Here is a 21,814-nt window from a genome sequence, read left to right as displayed (position 1 = left end):
GTGCTTAACCTCTACATATAAGGAGACTGTACTCATGTTTCAGTTCACCATAAAGAAATAGTGTAGCTCTGGTTCAAATATGCCTAGTCCAACACCGCGCCAAGAAATCATCCCTACACCCAAGTTTAATTCCCACCCCAAAATATCACTTAAATCTAATGTTAAGATGGTCGTTAAATCCATCATTACAGAGGTTAGGACACTGTATCTCCGCGGAAATGACTGGCCATTTTTGTCCAAGACCAAAATGGATACTGAATGAATAATCCCCACAGACCACAATTTATTTCAGCAGTAGGCATAACCAGCATCCAGGAAACTAGCCCTCGAAGGTATCCAGATATAGAATGCCAAGTTTAGAAGTCAGCAGGTTTGTTAGAATGCAATGAGCCAATGCACCCTCTCTAGTCTGCGTCCAGGGCGCCAGCTTCCGCAGGCTTAGGGCGGGCAAGGTTGGCGCGCACCCGTGCCTGGTCCACAGCGTCCAGTAGGTTCTTGGCATCCATGGCCAGCGTGTGGGCAGCAGAGAGCATTTGCTTCTTGCACTCCTCCTTCAAAGAGGTGATGGCGTTCTGCTGCGCCAGCCGCATTTTATTTATCAGCTCCGCCATGTCCTTGTTCAGCAGCTTCTGCGTACCTTCAATCTGTCAAAGAGCATGGAGACATGGCAAGAGCCTTGGGTTAACACCTCCAGCGCCCTTCTAATCACCCAAAAATGCGCTCTTTGCCTGCCTTCACCAGACTGAAAATGCTTAGCTGTGGAAAGTGGCTAGAGAGAACTGTTATATTATAGAGGGAGATAAAAGCAGATAGTGAAAAGTTTTCTATTGGAAACTATAAAGGAGAAAAACCTGAAAAGTCTTCTAAAAGAGTAAAGGTGGTGTAACTTTTAAATTATGTTTATAAATTATTAGCGAGAAACACTACTCAGGAAGGCAGATTACCTCTGTCCTTACAGACTCATGAAGAGATGGCAGAATGTCATCCACACTGTGAATCAGATCACGCAGCGTCATTCCAACAGACTGTGAGAAAGAAAGGGTTAGAGCTTAGGATTCAAAAAAATATATATTTAAATGAACTTTGCTGTAATGGATTAGAATCCTGTAGGGCAGAATTTTTTAAAACAAATGCACAGTCTAGCAGAGTGCCCATACCAGCTGAAGGCACACCTAAAAGTGCCAGAGTTACCTTGACTATGCTTATGTACTCAGTGGATGGCAGTGTGTTCACATCATTTTTCAGCTTAACCACCACCTGAACCAGATCCATAATACACTGGTACACCTTGTCCTCTGAACGGTCCAGCTCTGCTGTGGGGGCAGGCTAACAGAGAGAAGAGAGGACCAGAACCACAGAGTGCTGATGAGCTACATAGAACAAACCAGAACTGCATTTGAACTGAACTGCGCTTGAACTTCTGAATCACAGTGGAGTCATTCGAAAGTTGTGTGGAGACCCTGCTATTACAACGTGCAGACGGACAGTGGGCTTCATTACCTGCACTGAAATTCTTGGGGGCTTTGCAGGAGGCTTCTGCAGGTCAGCTACATAACAGGAGTTGAAAAAACTATCATAATGGTGTGCTTTAAAGGTGTGCACAGTATACAGACATCAACTACTACAGTGAGTTAGCTTCGGCAAAACGGAAGGCTTACCGTAACTAGACTGAGGGTCTGGAGGCTAAAAACAGAGAAAGCTTTCAGTTAACCTGGCCAGTATCAGAATCATGTCTGCGATCAAGGTCTGATATCTTTCACATGCATTTAGAATATATAACATATTTAGACATACAATGCACATTTAAAGTGTGACATTCAGAGTTCTGAAAGAAGCAAACTATATAAGCGTTTTGTGCATGAACATTATACTCTTTTTTCTAATGTTTTGCTTCTTTTCTTATATTTCACTTTTCTTGTGGGTTTTTTTTTTTATCAGTATGTCGCTGGAAAAGTTTCTTTTTGGGGTAATAAGGACCATTGCATATAGAGAGGATTAGCCCCCTGCAAAAGTGTAATGTAGGGCTCCAGAGTGATGCAACTGTCTAAAGTTTAAACCTATTCTCAGGAAATTGCTAGCTTGGGTCCCAATGCCAATGTCAGAGCCATCTGTGGGTGGGAGACCAAGAGCACACAATTAGCGCTGCTCTAAGGGGGAAGGGTGGCCTTGCCAGTCTCCGTCCTTCACTGTGATCGAGGGTGTCTGTTAGGTTGTGTATACAGAACTGGGCGGTTGAGGCAGCTCCGCCTTCATGTGCCTCCAAGGAAATGTGTGCTAGTCCTCACTTTCCCAGGCCAGTAGCAATCATGTGGCAGCAAGCCATGACAGGTGGGAATATGTAATAACTAAACAGACAATTGAGTTTAAAAAAGTGTAATATATGTGGTGACAGAGAAAAAAGCTCAAAAGGAATGATACATTTTTCCAAAAAGTACTACACCTAAAAAAGTAAAAATTAACTTCACATTATCAGTAATATATGTGAATACAGTTTTACAATATTTCACAAACTGCATAAAGTTAATAGATGTGTCCTAAAGATACCTACCAACTCAACAGTGGTGTTCTCATTAATCTTGGGGTCCTTAAAAAAGAATGAAAGCCATTCAGGAAGTCAAAAATAAAGTCAAATATAGGCTGTAAATGTCTGTAAGTTAAAGAGTAAAACAGAAAGTATGGGATGTATCTTCTCACCAGACACTTTTCCTCTTTCTCCAGCCAGTGCTTGTCCTCCACCATCTCCTCCTTCTGCTTGTTCAGGGTATCGTGTAGACGCTGCTTCTCCGCCTGCCACAGTCGCTGTGCGTCCTCCATGCTGGATGGCCCCACACTGAACTCCCCTTCCTGGCCCACATGTGGGAGGCCGTCAAAACTACAACTACCACAAGCCTGCTGGAGGACTGTGGACTGATGGGTAGCACCAGCCTCAGTGTGATGAAGGCATTGCAAAGTAGTCTTACCCCCAAACTGAGGCGGCGGGTGGCCATGCTGGGAACCATGATGTTGTTGGTGGAGTCTATGGGGGACTGATAGTCACAAGGACTGGCCAAGTCTGGAGAACTGGCGCATAAAGCCTCGTTCAGCTGTGAGAGAGTACAAAGAGCCTCATAAAAAACCACAGGCAGGCACGCACACACAAAAACACATGCACACACACAGGCATACACACACACACACACACACCTAGTTCAGTTTCGCTCTGCAAAAACACACTATGTGCATGCTACCTGAATGTGAAGACCAATGTTGAGGGTATTCCCGAAGCGACCGGGGTTCATTCTTGAGGGCTGCACACACAGAGAGAGACACAGCTGTGAATACAATAGCATCCAAGGTCTATCTCTGTAAGCGGGGCAGTCAAGACACACACAGTACAGCACGAGCAGGCCCGACTGTACCTTGGGTGGAGGCTCGCTGATGGTGATCTTGGGCTCCAACCTGGCTGCACGAGTTCTCTCTCTGTCTCTCTCCTTCTCTGCCTCCAGCTCCTTCTCCATCTTGTGGACATCACTACAACATTCAGAGAGTACAGGTTAACACTAGATTCTGTAAAATATACCTGCTCTATGGATTCTATAAAAATACCAATACAAAATAACCACATTCCCAGGAGAACTTCTTGGGGCTAACATGAGAAAGAGATACAGAGAGAGAGACAGAAACCTAATTTTGCAGACGAGCTCAGTGAATGTGGGCCTCTCATTGGGGTCGTAGCTCCAGCAGCGGGTCATGAGTGAGTAGAGTGCAGGAGGGCATGAGTCTGGCTTGGGCAGACGGATTCCCTGCTCCAGCTGGTTGATCACGTCCCGGTTGTCCAGCCAAAAGAAGGGCTGCTGACCATGACTCATGATCTCCCACATGCAGACAGCTGCACAAAGGTTACACCATTAGGAACAGTTACAGATAACACCAGGAGGAACAGTTAAAGGCTGGGAATAGTGACATCTCCCTAAGAGCAAACTGGGCGTCAGCAAGGCCGTCATGGGAGTTTGAGAAACGATGAATTGAAACAGAAGTAAAAGGGCTTTATAATAACAAAGGGCAAATGTGTATAGTTAACAGGAGTCTCTCTGAGCACAAGCTAACAAACCAACTTTTGACAAGTATGGGCATTGCATCTGTGCTGTGTGTATTGAGTTTTATAAAGAAGAGCAGGGCATCACCCTACAGGGCAGCCATAGATCTGATCAACAGACTGTTACATAAAATAACTTCACTCCAACCCTCTGCAGGACAGATCCGAAGGCCATGGTTTCATGGTTCTTTGGAGTAGAGGGGTATTCTGTCTGCTGCACTCTTATCCCATAACTGTACTAGGAAGGGCACACCACCTACGCAGAGCCATCCATCAGCGAGAGCAAGCCCGTAATTATGATTCAGAGACCCCTACAACCTGTGCCTTCCCAGGTTAGGCCAGTCTAATGCAATTTAAGCAGTGCTGACCAGTATGTCAATATGTCAGAGAGAATTCTCCAAGTTGTTGACTGGTCTTGTTCAAGGGGAATGTCTGCATTAAAAAGAAGGATGATGAATCTGGGCTTCTTCCCATTCAAAGACTTTGCTTGTGACTGTCTATCTACCTTAATCTTCACCATTCAACAATTAATAACAAACATCCTAATTAATTACCTAGCTGTCTATTTCATTAAATTGGAAGAGTATTTAATGTCCATATTTTTTTTACTTTGTTTTCTGCCATTGCTACCCATTCCTGGCTGGGTTCCACGATAGCTAGGACCTTGAAGGTGAGGGTTATCACATTTATACTTTCACACTTGCTGCGAATCACTGCATGTTTACAAGCTGCCATTTACATAATGGGGAGTGGACTGAACACGCAAGAAATATATAAATTTGATGATCTGCCAAACACATTATGTTTTTCTGAAAGTGTGTATTATATTTTCTGAAGGTGTACATAGCCTTTTCTGCCACCTTGCTATTATTCTTGATATACCTTACGGGTTAAGGTCTGCCGTTGGTACTTAGGCAACTAGGTGGGGCAGATTAGGAGAATGGATCACTCCTCTAATTAGGAGACCACACCTGTTTTTAACTGGTATGAGGATTAAATGTATCATCTTATGAATCTTTACATCTGATGAAGACCTTGAATGTGGGCCATGCATTTAACTTAATAAAATTATGCATTTAACTTAATAAAGTTTTTTGTTATGATATGCAGTAAATGTTGCAACTGTGTCTTGAAAATAACTTACCAAACATCCAAACGTCGCTGGCTGTTGTGAAGCGACGAAAGTTGATGGACTCAGGGGCCATCCATTTGATTGGCAATCGGGTAACAGAGGCTGAACAGATGAAGAAAAGATTTCAAATATCTCCCTAAAAGTACATTCACTAACTCAAAAGTTATAATAATGCTATTTTAAACTAGTTTTTCCCTTCCTCTTGATTTTAAGACATAACAGCTACTGTCAAAAAAAAGTAATATCTAATGCTTGGTAGTACCCCTGGGCTCTGCTTGTGCATTTCTCCTAACACTGTGGACTACTTCCGTTACTGGCTGTGCACCAGTGTTCAGCATTTTTGCTCAGATGCTGGTGCAGCTCACTCTGCCATGCTCCTGTGACGGTGGAATAAAGGGAAAAAGATGCACCTTCTATCATTCACACCCAGCGACAGCACAGGTGCCTTCTAACATTCACACCCAGCCACAGCACAGGTGCCTTCTATCATTCACACCCAGCCACAGCACAGGTGCCTTCTATCATTCACACCCAGCCACAGCACAGGTGCCTTCTATCATTCACACCCAGCCACAGCACAGGTGCCTTCTATCATTCACACCCAGCGACAGCACAGGTGCCTTCTAACATTCACACCCAGCCACAGCACAGGTGCCTTCTATCATTCACACCCAGCCACAGCACAAGTGCCTTCTATCATTCACACCCAGCCACAGCACAGGTGCCTTCTATCATTCACACCCAGCCACAGCACAGGTGCCTTCTATCATTCACACCCAGCCACAGCACAGGTGCCTTCTATCATTCAAACCCAGCGACAGCACAGGTGCCTTCTATCATTCACACCCAGTGACAGCACAGGTGCCTTCTATCATTCACACCCAGCGACAGCACAGGTGCCTTCTAACATTCACACCCAGCCACAGCACAGGTGCCTTCTATCATTCACACCCAGCCACAGCACTGGTGCCTTCTAACATTCACACCCAGCCACAGCACAGGTGCCTTCTATCATTCACACCCAGCCACAGCACAAGTGCCTTCTATCATTCACACCCAGCCACAGCACAGGTGCCTTCTATCATTCACACCCAGCCACAGCACAGGTGCCTTCTATCATTCACACCCAGCCACAGCACAGGTGCCTTCTATCATTCAAACCCAGCGACAGCACAGGTGCCTTCTATCATTCACACCCAGTGACAGCACAGGTGCCTTCTATCATTCACACCCAGCGACAGCACAGGTGCCTTCTAACATTCACACCCAGCCACAGCACAGGTGCCTTCTATCATTCACACCCAGCCACAGCACTGGTGCCTTCTATCATTCACACCCAGCCACAGCACAGGTGCCTTCTATCATTCACACCCAGCCACAGCACAGGTGCCTTCTATCATTCACACCCAGCGACAACACAGGTGCCTTCTATCATTCATACCCAGCCACAGCACAGGTGCCTTCTATCATTCACACCCAGCCACAGCACTGGTGCCTTCTATCATTCACACCCAGCCACAGCACAGGTGCCTTCTATCATTCACACCCAGCCACAGCACAGGTGCCTTCTATCATTCACACCCAGCGACAACACAGGTGCCTTCTATCATTCACACCCAGCCACAGCACAGTTGCCTTCTGCCTGCCAGGCTAGCTCAGTCTCTTACCCAAGAGTCATTTCATCACTGCTCATCTAGCTGCAGGTGCACATTCTGGGACAGACTAACACTTCTTTATAATATTATATCTGGGGTAAAAAAAAGCAATAGACTAGACAATAAACTGAATTATTGAACCACATTATATCCAAAATAAAGAACACAACAGGAATTAAAAATAGCTAGCAGGGATAATCCTCCATCTGCTTTATCCATTGTGTTTTCAGAAACAAGCAAAACAGACTGGAAAGCCAAAAAAAGCCGGTCATCATGAAACCTCATTTGTTCATTTCAATGAGAATTAACACTTCAAAAGCACGTCTGGAAAAATAAACAATGTTATTCATGCCTCAGCACACGGCCTGTTGAGTTTGCTGTCACTAATAGTCCAGTGGTTCCCTGAGTAGGTGATAGTGGAGCTGCAGGGCTCTGAACAGTCCATTGCTTTTATGTGTCAACAAAATGGCTTTGCTTTTACCTTTGTAATATTCATCATTCTCGATGTATCGGGACAGGCCAAAGTCACCAAGTTTCACACACTCCGGAGCAGCAACAAGCACATTCCTCACAGCAATGTCTCTGTTTTTCATCCAAACACACATACACACACACACACACACACAGATACACACACAAGATTTATCTGATAGTTTATTCTGAATATGAAGAATACAGACAGTAATTCAGTGATTCTGATATGCATACCTGTGCACCATGTTTTTCCCCTGTAAGTAGACCAGAGCTTTGCAAATCTGCAAGCTAAATAGCACTAGTGTGACACTGGTCAAAATGTTCTGATTTTTGGTCAAGTAGTCCCCAAGCTGAAAGTATAAATATGCAGTATGTAAGAATTTAGCTCCTCAATTCCACAAACTAGCAAGACCTTTCTTGAAGATTTAGATTTTAAAGCAGTGTAAAAGCTTTTTGTTCCATCTTCCTGGATTATTCACTTTACCTACAATAAAACATTTGTCTTTCTCCCTAAATATTTCTATTGCTATTGCAACAGGCACCAGACAACAGTTTTTCAGACTTACGTCATCCAGGATTTTCTTTGGCATCTGCTCTGAGAACTTTATCATGTCTTTTCCATTTGGCTTCTGGTTTGCTTTGCAGATTAATCAAATGACACTAAAACTCCTCACCCAGCCTCCACCAAATAGAATTATTTTATCAGTATATGTGTACTGCTTCTGGAGTATTTCCTTTGGACAGATTTTGTTCAAAGTGCATACTAAACTTCTGAACCCTTTGTGTGTCTGGTAGAGCGGAGTCAGCAAGGTGCTGCCAACACCAAGGTCACACGATCTTACAATCTTCCTGCTAAATATGTAAGAGTGCCTGCCAAAAGCTGAACTATGTAAATCTTTTTGAAACCCTTCTTAACCTATTTACATTTGGCAGATTGAAAACTACAAACACGTATATGTGTTTATGTGGAGTACTTGAGATAAAAAAAGAAAGGTTGTAACTAAAAAAAAAGGACACCATGTTGGCTACCTACCTCCCCGTACTTATAAAGTTCCATGACGATCCACACCGGGTCTTCCTCAATGATTCCGATCAGACTCACTATATGAGGGTGGTCCAAGTTTTTCATGATAACTAAAAGCATGAGCATAGCCAGAAGTAGAATGGGTTTAAGGACAGAGTGAAAACCCATGCAGGCTTTGAAAAACACTTCTGCATTAGTGTCTTATTACACTAATTATCTCTACTACCTGCTTCACTCATGAACTTCTCCATCACATCGGGTGAGCAGTCTTTACAGGTCTTCACAGCCACACTGACCTTCTCTCCATTCTAATTCAGACACATAGCCCTCAGTTAAACATGTTATTACAGCCTATAATATGGTCTGGAGCCAAAATATAAAAAGAAAATATTAACTAATTGGAGCAGGTAGTTCCAAACTCAGTGCAACTAATCTGCAGTGTCAACACAGACACAAATGTTCACCTCTTTTTTGTAGACTCCTTCATAAACCTCACCAAAGAAGCCCGAACCTAAGATCCGTCCCAAGACTATGGACTTCCTAGAGATTCCATATTTCACTGTTGAACACAAGATAATAAGTTCATTCTCTATAGAAATGTGAAGCAGCTGAGGTAAGGTTAAAAAAGTAAACAAACAAAAACAGAGTTCCTTGCTTTCACATTAAATAAATATCTTTACTTACCTGAAGGTGGTGGTTTTTCATCCAGAATTTCACAGTATATATCAGAGTCTATGAAATGAAAAAATAAAATTGAAATTAGTAAGCTGCCATCCAGCTGGTGGGTTGATCTGAGACTGACTTGGTTATGAACAAAGGCAAAAGAGGAGATTGCATTGCTACTCACTCCTGCTATATCTTTCAGTGTCTTTTACTGGCTCGGGCAGCTTTCTAATAAAGGAACCCATGAGAAATAAGTGGCAAATAGCAAGCAAGACAAAGCACAGGGTACTGTTCACACATGTGTACAACTGAATGCCCAGATTCATGATTCTGTGCAGAGATATCCCTTAAATCAAGTCTGATCAAAACCAAAACTATGACTTGGAACGAAAGCATAAAGAAAAAATAATTGCTTACGCTAAGGGGATTGCAGGAAGGGCATTTCGAGGCTCTGCCCCTAAAACAGTTAATGAAGTCTCAGTGTACAAGTCTTGTTTCTTACTTCAGCATTCAATGCATGTTTAGCTTTACCAAGACTTTTTCAAGTCTTAATGTGGATCACCACTACTTATCATGCAGCCCCAACAGAACTATTACTGAAAGAAGATGAAATGAAGATGAATGAAAGTTCTTTACTTGTTCTAAGTATCAGAGATGTATCGGTATTGCTCTCCATTCGACAGTAGCCATCAATCAAATCAGCCATGTTCTCTGCCATTGCCACAGTAGGAACGCTGATAGAGAGGGCCTGTGGAGTGAAAACAGGATTAGTCAGACTGTTGTAAGGGATGACAGTGGTATTTTATGAACAAGGCTTTAAAATTTGGAACTGCCGTGAGGATCTCACCTGTTTGGCTCCCTTGATTTCAATGTCTAACAGTGCTTTGCCATCACCTTGTGGACTGCACTTGATACTTCGGATCTGTTTAAAGTCTGCCAGACAGACTGTCTGGGATAAAAATAACACAGAAAACAGTATAGTAGCACGCAACTTTAATGCCTTAATCAGGAAATGCAACTGGAACAAATCATTTTAAACACCACCACAAGCACACGTGCTGAGTAGGGAACTATTCTATACTATTCTGTGTTTATCATGCTAAACCCTGAATGAGTCCTTAGGATACTGTAAAATTGTTTCAATTCCCAACTGCAGCCTAGTGACTTTGCAACCCCATGGCCATTTGTAGAGTGTAGTTCTAAAGGAGTAATCATTTATAAGTCAGTGTAGCTTTTTAAATGCGTTGAAGTGTTCTTACCGATGAATCTGTTTGTGCGCGTTGGCGAATACCTTTTGCGCCAATGACCAAGTCCACTGCTAGACTCCAGCCTTGCTGTTAAGGAATTGGGTGGCAATAGCATGACCTCTCTGCATCACTCTACAGATGTAATCCTCAAGCACATATCCCAGAAATAAAATTGTGAAAACTCTGTGAAACAGTAAAACTCTGGGCCTCAGCAGCAGTGCAGACATCAATGGCTTACCACAAGACTGCAGCACAGAACTCACCACTAATTCACAGGGGAACACCTCTTCATTGAAGTTAATGAATTCTCCGAAGGTCTTAAAGAACTTGAACATGCACTCTTCCTCTTTGAGTGTGCCATACTGCTGAAAGGTCTGCTGTATCATCTTCTTCAGCTGCTTTGGCTTCAGGCCAAAAAGACACAAAGTCAGCAATGGGTTTCCATTTAGTCAGCTCAGCTGAATCCCAATAGCCTGTCTAATTAGCAGTAATATAAACTGCTTTTATATATATATATATATATATATATATATATAGAGAGAGAGAGAGAGAGAGAGAGAGAGAGAGAGAGAGAGAGAGAGAGAGAGATAGAGAGAGAGAGAGATAGATAGATAGACAGACAGACAGACAGACAGACACACATACACACACACACACACACTTCCCCCAAACATATTTTGTACATGAGCAGAACTAAAATAACTGCCAATGGACACAAAATAAATTGAGGCAATTAGGACTTTACCTTCATACTCTCTAACAGTTTTTGTGGAAAGAAAAGTTCTAGACCAACTTCCTTCCTGGAACAAAGCACAATATTGCCCCAATATGGCATTTAGCTGTTGCAGGAGCAATTGGAAATAAATTTAAATGTCGAGTAATTGTAACATGTTAAACAACTGATGAGCATCAAAATCCAATAAGTATTTGTACATAGGTTTATAAAGTTTCAAAGATTTATGACTCACTCTAACAATTCAAAATTGGATTTCTTCTCAAGACCTTTGGCATTCATGTCTCTGTAAAACCTCCTGTCACAAAGGTAAACCACACAATCATTGCAGCAAATAAAAATACTATCTTTCAGGCCAGAATTCTGAAAACATGTACATTAATGAATAATGCATGCTATTAGTCTACGGTAAAGCCTTTCAAAATCCCAGTGGGTCCCACCTGATCTCCAAACAGCCTAGCTGCAGTGCCATACCGTCACTGACTTTACTGGCATACTGCTGCATGTAGTCACTCCGAACCTATACCACAACAAGAAGCGCATGCATTCAAGTACAAACAATAATAACAGTCACTGTCATCTAAGAGACAAACCTTAATGTGGCCTGTGTATGAGGAGTACAAACCTGATGATAGAGATATAGTAGTGAGGTTCTGTCTTCTTTAAACCTTTCCAAGAAATTCAGTGGTATGTAGCGAATCCTCAAGTCATATCTGAAAGGCATTCGCAACTGTTAGCGAAGACACTGATTATAAATCTCAATATAATTGGACGACACATGTTCGATACACAGTTGTGTCAAGTTCCATGAACACCATCAGTATGGTAACCCTGGGTGTTCCTCACCTCCACTCTGCCTCCACATGGAGTTTCTCATAGCGCTGCTCCACCTCCCCCACTGTGAGGTCTGGATGCAGCCAGTGGAGTTCCTCGGACTTCAGGTGTTTGAGTCTGAGGCCGAAGCAACCTGCATTCTGCACGTTCGGGCCCAAGCGTCCACTAATAAGGATAGACTGGATGATGGCCTGAGGACGAACAAACAGTAAATAGCCATTGGCAGCTCAGGATATTAGTTCAGTTTTTTGTTTGAGAGTAATATTTTATTGCAGGAATCATTTCCTGCATTTTAAAAGTGGTGTCATTGTAATGTAGCCATATAAGCTTGCAATGAGTGTAAGTATAAAGGACCAGTATGAATACGCCTCCAAACATATATTATGATATATTTTAGTTATTATGAATGAACAGATGTTGTTATTATTGTTGTTATTGTTATATTGTTATTAGTACTATGTTACAATTCATAATTTTTTTCTACAACTGATTTTTTAAATTATTTAAGATTGAAAAAGTGCCTCTTTTACCACTTGAATAATCTTTCACATATTTCTGATGATCTCACATGTAGAAGGTATGTAGAATATAAATGCTGCTTACACACTTTATTACGTATTGACTCTTACCCTTATCTGCCATGAGCTGTCACACTTGACAAGTTTGAAATTCTTCAGGTTGTTGCTACTGCTGAAACACACCTTGAGGATCTTCACAGGTCCGCCCTCTCCAGCGAGGCCAAACACAGGGCTCTTGGGTCCATCAGAGCCTGGGCTGGGGACCTTCCATGACAGTGTGGTGGTATCACCTGACATTTTTAACACCTCTCACAACAACATGCACACCACCACACCTTCGTCACACCTGTGAAGAACACACAGTCACAGCAAGGTGACAAGGATCATTTCCAAAGGTGGCAACTCCAATACTGATGCTAGGATTTGACACATGCTGATATTTTTGCCTTTGAAAAGGGCTATTATGTTTTTGTCTTTTGCAAAATAACAGTGCAAATATAACTCAAATATATTTTAAAACTGTGAGCAGGATGTTCTCTGTAAGTTTACAACCCTCCAACATATCCAACTGTACTTCTATTATATATATGAGACAGAAACAGGATGTTTGAGAGGTTCTTGTATAACCAGGTGTACTTCACTACAATTTTTAATTTCTCTCTCTCTCTCTCTCTCTCTCTCTCTCTCGCTCTCTCTCTCTCCTTCTCTCATATACATATATATATATATATATATATATATATATATATATATATATATATATATATATATATATATATATATATATATATATATATAAAATTTAGCTTGCACAGCTGATGGACCTCTGTCTGAAATGTCCTGTTTCTCTCTGGAAATATATATATATATATATATTTGCAGTGAAGTGCACAAGTTGATGAAGTTTAGAGAGAGAGAGAAGAGAAGAGAGAGAGAATCTCCTTGAGGTTTTTGTTACCCTGAGGCAAGGAATTCCTCACTAGGACTAAGGCTACATATCTTGAATAACTCCCTCTAAGTTGCCGCATAGTACCAATATGCGCTTGGGAGAGAAAACAGCCAAGCACATGAGTAATAACTAGAGTATTCAGGGTCTGATCAATAGTGAACGTGCTTACACCATCTATGTCTCAAAACATGGGCATGGTCCTAATAACTGTTACCTTGGGTCAAATATGACTCCTCCTCTTCCTCGTCCTCCTACTACTACTATCACTACTATTACTACTACTACTACTACTACTACTAATAATAATAATAATATTTTAATATTTTCTTCAATCTGCATGACAATGATTTCTTTACCTGAGGCTTGCAAAAGGTTCATTTAGCACATGTAACATGCACCTGAGATCTGACTTCTGGAAGTCATAAACCTTATAAGCAAACACCAGGCCAAAACCAGTAGGGACAAATAGAGAAAATAAAATGGGTTGAGGTAGAGAAGACTCCACAAAACAGCTGCATTTTTTTTCTCCAAAAGCTATAATCGCTAATCAAAAATACTCCAGTTTCTGCATACTTTGTAATGATGAAGCTATATGCAAATATTGTACCACAAATCTTGTACCACAAATATCCATGTTGGATGAAACTTAAAATGCTACCCTAGTGATGCACTAAGCTAATTGTGCGTCTTCTGAAAGTAAGATATGAATGTTTCTGGAAAACAAGCAAAATAAATATGTACACAATAAACTACACAATAAACCATGGTCCTCTTTGCCTTTAGATGTCTGTTGAACTAAAAGAAAGGTCTTTTAAAGACTTTTTACTACTAATAAAAAGATTAACGCAATACAAAATTAAGGAAAACCTTTCCAGCACCATGCCATTCTGTCACGCTAGCATTTGAGTTGTTAGGGGCCTAAATTAGGCCTTTATCAAGTGTTAGCCGCTGACAGGTATTCACTACAGAACGGGCACAGAGAGGCTGTAGATAAACACTTCACGAATCCTGAACGCAAGGGTTAAGAACAATTATTTAAAACTATCCTTCATTTTTGAAATAGCTAAATGAATTCTCACTGTTTAACTAACCTCTAAGAAATTAATCATCAACAGATTAATTAAAACAGGACTTTTCGAAACAATGATATTTAAACTACTGGCACCATTGATATATTAATCAAATGATGGACTAAGTAAATGTCATTCACTAAGTTACAGGTTTTGGCTATAGAATCACCTCAACATGATCAGACTGCGACACTGGAATGCACAGTCTACAGTTTGTTTTTTTTCCCTGCGCAGACTTGTCTGGACACGAGTTCATTGCAGGGGTCCAACAAAGTAATCTCACGGAATAACGCCAAAGTTCAAAATCCAGCAAAATCCTTTATTAAGAATAAACACTATACTCCGAATGTTATCTAGGATACGTACACTTATACTAAGCATGCCACAGTACATTGTGAAGGTATTGTAAAAGTAATTTTTAATTAACTAAATAGAGCAAATGTGTAATACATATGCATACTGCGTTACGCATTGGTTTTCAATTAAAACCTGTTATGTATTACTTGACTACTGACCTTGCAAAGTAGCGGCATCAGTCGGGATCATATCCTTAGGAATTTCACGCTCAACGCCCCAACTCCCTTCGTGTTCAGGTAAACAGAAGTACCTTGTAAGCCACTCCCTTGCTTGGATCGCCCTTCGTACTTCCTAGTTCCTTATTTCTGAATTGCCACACTTGCTTCAAATTTGTGGGGGAGGAGAAGCGTAAGATTAGTGCCTTTTGCGTCCTGTTATAGAGGCTACCTAAAATTTAGCAAGTGTAGAGTCGTTTTAAACTGAATTGGTTACTAAGGCGTTTTTCTTTTTCAAAGCAAAAGTTTACATGCATTAAGGTTATATCTTAAAACATAATTATGAGCACCGAATAAACGAAAATAATTTCAAATAACATTTTATTACACCAAACGTCATGATTGTCCACATTGTATAAAGGAGGAGCTTCAACAGGTCTGCTTCGTAAAGAATGAGATAATCTGATCTAGGGTATTTGTTTATTTTTATATGGCTATCATTTTGACCCCCCAAAAACATTATGCGACGCCTCATTTGGAGCTTTTAGCACAGCGCCGAAATTAAATCAACCTTCCAGAGTTGACCAACACTGACATCTAGTGACAGAAACTGGAACATTCTCAGCTAGCTTACATAACAGGATCGAAGATGAGCCCACTGCTGTTAATGATTGTTTTACTTTTATTTTCAACGTTTAAATTACACACAATTTAAAACGTTTTTCGGTCTCTTTATCCATTTTATCATGCAATTTTAGTCTAACCAGAAAAAAAACATGTGATCCCAAATATCGACCCTGATAACTTCAGCTTTATTGTATGGGTTTTACTTTTATATGTTTGTTCAGCACACATACACACACACACACACACACAAAAAAAACCCAGACTAACCCTTAATACATTTTATTTTCAGTTTCATATACATGTGCGATATCCAGGATGACAAACCGATTAATCAGTGTCAGGCTGTTAGGCCAGTAATTTTTTTGGAAACTTGCAAGTTCAACCAGTTAAATTGTTTGAGTTGCTAATAGGCCTACTGTGTAAAATCTTAGTTGAGATAGTTGATATGCTCCAAACTTTCTGTATGAGTAAATAATTAAGATACAGTTTAATCCAGAACCTTGAAGCGGGAATCTGTATGGGAATCTGGCTCAGAGTGTAGCTCATGTTGTAAATTGTATATGTCTGCACTGGAACAGGAAAACATCCTCCCACATCTTAACTCCCCAAGTATTTTACCATACCGGTTACTTTCTATATTTCTGTTTCTTCATTAAAAGTTTAGTTTAAGCACTTAATATATTTGGCACTTTAACGAATGCTCCGCTAATTTTCCCTGAATACGAAGCAGTAGTAGTCAGTGACATGACAAAATTGGAGTTGAAATGGGACTATTAAAGTCTTATGATAAGAAAAAGTTCTTCATAATTTAATCCACCTATTAGACATGGAGTGAAGCAGAATTATTATTATTAACATTTATATAGCAGCTTTCTCAAACTCGAGGACACTTTACAATCACTCACACACACTGATGAGAAGCGGCAGCCAATTTTCGCACAGCATACTCACAATCAGAATATAACGTTTAAGCAAAAACAAATAAAATATATAAAATATTTCAAATATTGCTGCTGTGCTGCTCCTGCTGGGTGCTCAGTGTATTGTGACATTTACAAAGTTAGTGTTGCTTCCAAACTTTTGACCTAAATGTATGTACATCTGAGCAACTGTTTTAGGCTGCCACTGTCAACAATACAAAAATGTTTCACAGTACTACACTATTTACCATTCTACCTCTCAAACTGATTCTTCCTCTACCACCACAGCCAGTTGGAGCCATTACAAGCCTTGCATCATGCATGTCTGAACGTACACACACTCACATGCACACCCACAAACAGACTGACTTACACATATGTACACACACACACACACACACACACACACACACACACATACATACACACACACGCACATAAACACACCGCACTTGCCCAATCCCAATCACTTGATTATTGACGCAGTAGCTGGTTTGTTCACAAGCTTCCCACAACACATTGTCTCCACTAATCATGGCTTTATACAGAGCCGCATTCCTCACCCCGTGTTGAAGGAGGACGTCATACCTGCAGCTTCCTACTCATCAATTACAGTATCCTGTGCCTATCAGAGCACAGCATGTATGGTACTGTTCCCATGGTCCCATAATGCACCCTGGTGTGGAGTGGGCCTGATTGTTTCACCTGCATCATCATATAATTAGATTATACTCCAGCAGTGACATACACACACACACACACACACACTGTGTCTGAGTTAGACACTGCAAGATTAACAAAACACACCCACAAACAACACACAGTTGTTTACATTTACTATACAGTGCACAAGCATGCACACAGACAAACCGGCAAGCTGTGCAGGTAAATATGCACATATGCATAAAAAAATGAACAGATCTCTAAATTATGTTTTGGTTATGAAGTAAAACAGCATACCTGAAGAGTATTCTTGGCGTTATAGATATACAAATTAAGTTTACAGAAATAAACTTTGTACTAACATTAGTAATAGTAATACAGCATCAGATGTTATAAAACATTTACTGGTGCTTTAAGGCACTGCTAACCACTTTACCTAGTGATTAACTATGATAGGATTGGCAGTAAAATAGCCATGACTTGTACTGTGTTCAAGTACCTACTTTGTGTATAAAGTGTACTTGCACAGAGTCTCAGTTTTCCTTGGGAGCTGCAGTGACAGAAGAACACCAGAGGGGGGGAGCAACATCTTAAGGATACACATCCATATGTTATGAAGCATCCATAAGCCTACAAAGAGCAGAAAAACAGTAATAACATGGGGTGCGAGTTGGGTTGAGGGTCAGGGATAAGAGAGTGAGAAACTCAGTTGTATGATTAATGCTAGCATTTGCATTCATGGTCTTAAGATGACAGCAATGTAACAGCTCAGTAGTATTTACTGCACAAGTAACCAAGCTGCTATCGTTCCACAGTGAATGACACCGGATGGCTGCTGTTACGCAGCTACATTGCTACCATGTTTTAAGACACTATATATAATAGTGCCTCTACAGCGCCAGTTATGAGCCTTGAATAGGCTGTAAAAAGGAATGAAAGGGATTATAGGAATATATAATTACTGGTCAAAGTATAAAATTTAAAGTTTCAAGTTTTCAAATTGATACTATTATTATTATTATTGATACTATATGGCATGAGAAATGCATGTACCAACATTAATAATTTACCAATGCTATCAAACTATTGAACAGCTAATGCCATTAAACTATTACTTTAATCCCAAATCAGTGCATCCTTTGCAGTAATTGCTTTAAATGGGGCTTTGTTCTTCATCACTGTAGCCTCGAACAGCTCAGGGATAACTGTATTGAGGTTTGCCTTCATCACTGCAGCCTGAAATAGCTCAGGGATAACTTTAATGGCAGGGAACTTGCCAGACAATTGCAGATAAAAGTATGGGCCATTTTATTATGAACAGGGCAATCCAAACTCATGAAACAAGCAAGGATCAGAGCCAAGATGGTCAGATTACCAAACCAGTGGAAGACGATAACAGAGTCAAAAGAACAGTCCAGATCAAAAACCAAAAGAACAAAAACCAGGCAAACAAATCTGGTCAGCTCTCCAGTATTTTGGGATCCATTTGTAAAAGTGTCCATAATTTAGTGCAACATGCAGAGCATGGGAAACCACAGAACAAGAACTTACAGAGAGCATGATATTATTTTTGTCTTCTAACAGCATAGTGGAATAATACAGTCAGTTGGGTAAAGTGGATATCTCTAGGGCCTGGCACCCTGGCAGAGCTCTGGGTCTAGTAATACCGAGGCATGAAACTGTAATTTATTACAATTAGTTAATCTGAGTCTAGAAAACCTTAAACCCCACCAGGGTAGATTACAATGAAAATCACAACATGATTGTCTGTTATGTCTTAATTGTGCCTCATTATGTCTTAATTATGGTAATTTCAAAACCACTAAAAAACATGTGTACATCTATCTCATCCAAAGTCTCTCTTAAAGGTGTGTGAAGATGGAATTTAAGATATTTATTTAAGTTTTAAAGAGAATGAAAGACAGTGATTAGTAATTGTTAACAGAACAGAGGTCATTTTCATCTAAATGTCAAGGCTTTGTTTCTTAGAATAGCATCACTTTCTACAATAATACAGTCTTAACTGCATGTTTAATCCAAGTGTACAGTGTGTAATTAAAATCAGCAAGGCATATTTCATCTAGAGTTAAGACCAAAGACAGAGTTAAGATCAAAATACTTTCCTCACCATGACTCTACAGAATTAGGTCATACATAATTTTTTCAGTCATTTCTGCTGAAGCTGTTTTGCTTTAATAATAATTTTTTTGCAGCTATGCAAAATCATTTTACCTGACATAAGGTAAAATCTAAAGAGGGCAAACCCACTTTTTATGAATGTATTATCAGAATGCCACACTACCCTGCCTGTTCTGCAAAAAGAAGTCTAATTGTGTACAAAAGCAAAACCTTAGAGAATGCAATTTTGCTTTGCACCTTTCTCTCATAAATAATATATGTCTTTAGCAGTAATAGACAATGAAAGGTTTTACTGATTTTTTAAAAACAGACATGCACATATTCCTCATAGATACATCAGATAATGTGTAATTAGAACTATTACCTAAGAAAATACATTCATGGTAACAATTATCACTTTTTTAGTTGACATGAGGTCATTCTATTTCAAATCTTGTCCATCTTGTCTGTTGCTGTTTTTAAACCCCGTCCTCCTAATCCTCCACCCCATCCTCCTAATCCTCCGACTCATCCTCCTAATTGTCCACCCCATCCTCCTAATTCTCCACCCTATGCTCCTAATCCTCCACCCCATCCTCCTAATCCTCCAGCTCATCCTCCTAATCGTCCACCCCATCCTCCTAATTCTCCACCCTATGCTCCTAATCCTCCACCCCATCCTCCTAATCCTCCGACTCATCCTCCTAATCCTCCACCCCACCCTCCTAATTCTCCACCCTATGCTCCTAATCCTCCACCCCATCCTCCTAATCCTCCGACTCATCCTCCTAATCCTCCACCCCACCCTCCTAATCCTCCACAATCTGCCCTCCTTTCCTCCACCTCAACTTCCTCACCTCCAGCCATTTCTCCCTGAGAGTCAAGCAGAGGGGTGGCTTTGGGTCAGAAAGGCCACAACTGCAGCTCATTTAACCATCTTCATTCTTTCAAACCATTGGCTCACTCAGCACCATATCTCTCACATTCAGTCCTCTCTTTCTCTCTCTTTTATCCCTGTTCCCATTCAGCCAGTGCTCAGCGGGTGCTTTCCCAGAGCTCTCTGCACTGCTCCCTGACCTTTTCTGCTCCCACTGTTGGCTCTCTCTCCTGGGAGGTGGGTGTGGGAGCCATTAAAGCACAGTGATTGCGCTTTTGCAGACCAACCTTGCCCACAACCCCCCACTTCCCTTGCTTTTCCAATTAATGCACATTAAAGTTTCAGCTCAATTGACCTCTTTAAAAATGAAGGCATGGGGAGAGCATTGATCCAATCCCATGCAGTGATAACTCCCCCTCCAGTGGCTGGGAAAATTGTGGCACCCTTTGATCACACCTTCCCGTCAGCCAGGGGTTTGAGTCGGTGCCGTTTGAAGTGAAACTTTCACTGTGGTTTATGTGATCAAATGTCATAAATGTAAAAACATTACATTCTGCTGCTCCAGTAACAATTGACAATGATAAAATTAAAGTACAATAAACAAACATGATTAAATAAAACACTGAAAAAGACCATGCTGTGTTTAAATCTTAAATTAATCTCATTAATCTTAAATTAATCACATTAACAGAATTATTAACAAAAATCTTATAATAACAATGAAATGAGATTTCAGTTATTATTAGTTATCTTAGCATCTTGAGGTGACATAAAGTGATGCATTGTAGGCATTAAAATACAGTAAAAGGTATTTTATATAGAGAATTCCTAAAAACAGCATATTCTGGTATATTGTGTGCTGAGAAGAAGGCAGGCCAGATTTACATCCCTTATATGTAATTAGGTTGTTTATAGACATAGGAGTTGAGTTGTCCACTCGGCAAAATGCACTGAAAGTAGGTGACTGTAGTAGTCCAAATTGATATAGCTTTGGCACATGAGCAGTTTGGACCAGGACATTTGTTGTTTAAGCCTTGACACTTAAACACTTAAAAATATATATATATATACTAAATGTAGATACTTTAAAATACTTTAAAATGATTAATAATTAGTGGTAGCAATATTATTTTTAATAATCAACATCATTTGAAAAAGGTTTTTTCCCTCGCTTAGTAATTTAAATGATCTTCTGACACATTCTTTTCCACCAAAAGTCTGAAAAAGAAGAACTGATTACAAAGTTTCGTAAATGTTGTAGTATTGGTTGGTACTGGGTGTTCCGTTATTATGGAAACCAGTCAGCAAGCAAGATTCCATAAAGGTAGAAGTAACAAAGAGTAACAAGTAGAAAAAAAAAATGGACCCTTGGTTTGGATGTGAAATGGTCATGTGGTAGCTCAACAGGACAAGTCATTTCTATGGGTTTTCAGGCTTAGTTTGTCTGCTGAATAACGTGCATTGCATAAATCCGTCCACAGGATAATTTAGCAATGCAATAAAATTCTGCAAATGCAAATTATAAGGATGCAGTTGTCTTCTGCAGTGCTTTGTGCATATCTTACTGCCAAGTCCCTGCTTGCAAAAGTCCATACAGCCATACAAATGACCATAAAACCTGGCACCAGAAGTGCAGATTTAATTAGTGGATCTTGCCAATAATATCAGCTTCATACTGTGGATATGGACAAGACATTGCTGATTGAAAACCTCTGCAATCCTT

At 40.5% G+C, this 21,814-nt stretch overlaps 1 protein-coding gene across 3 annotated transcripts; it reads right to left on the bottom strand.

Moving 5' to 3' along the window:
* Positions 1-259: 259 nt before the first annotated feature.
* Positions 260-15,012, bottom strand: ptk2bb (protein tyrosine kinase 2 beta, b). 3 transcript variants are annotated; one of them, XM_027003007.3, is made up of 31 exons: positions 14,890-15,012; positions 12,467-12,701; positions 11,850-12,028; positions 11,629-11,716; positions 11,444-11,523; positions 11,239-11,301; positions 11,016-11,070; positions 10,534-10,674; positions 10,283-10,357; positions 9,871-9,972; positions 9,660-9,771; positions 9,441-9,480; positions 9,208-9,251; positions 9,045-9,092; positions 8,825-8,919; positions 8,587-8,668; positions 8,370-8,470; positions 7,571-7,686; positions 7,344-7,444; positions 5,220-5,309; positions 3,664-3,868; positions 3,399-3,510; positions 3,228-3,287; positions 2,961-3,083; positions 2,695-2,844; positions 2,549-2,584; positions 1,659-1,683; positions 1,501-1,547; positions 1,192-1,326; positions 945-1,025; positions 260-644 (listed from the first exon to the last, which is right to left on the bottom strand). In XM_027003007.3, exons 2-31 carry the CDS (start codon positions 12,650-12,652, stop codon positions 405-407), a joined length of 3,012 nt encoding a protein of 1,003 aa, XP_026858808.2. In that variant the 5' UTR covers positions 12,653-12,701; positions 14,890-15,012; the 3' UTR covers positions 260-404. The 3 variants fall into 3 exon arrangements, with proteins under 3 accessions (XP_026858808.2, XP_081573690.1, XP_081573691.1); XM_081717564.1 differs by having other exon boundaries at positions 12,539-12,701; XM_081717565.1 differs by lacking the exon at positions 10,283-10,357.
* Between the last annotated feature and the right edge of the window lie 6,802 nt (positions 15,013-21,814).

The sequence above is a fragment of the Electrophorus electricus genome, chromosome 7 (assembly GCF_041902795.1).
Source record: "Electrophorus electricus isolate QZ-2024a chromosome 7, ASM4190279v1, whole genome shotgun sequence".
In the NCBI taxonomy this organism is placed as follows: Eukaryota; Metazoa; Chordata; class Actinopteri; order Gymnotiformes; family Gymnotidae; genus Electrophorus; species Electrophorus electricus.
This window is presented reverse-complemented; position numbering and strand designations above follow the sequence as displayed.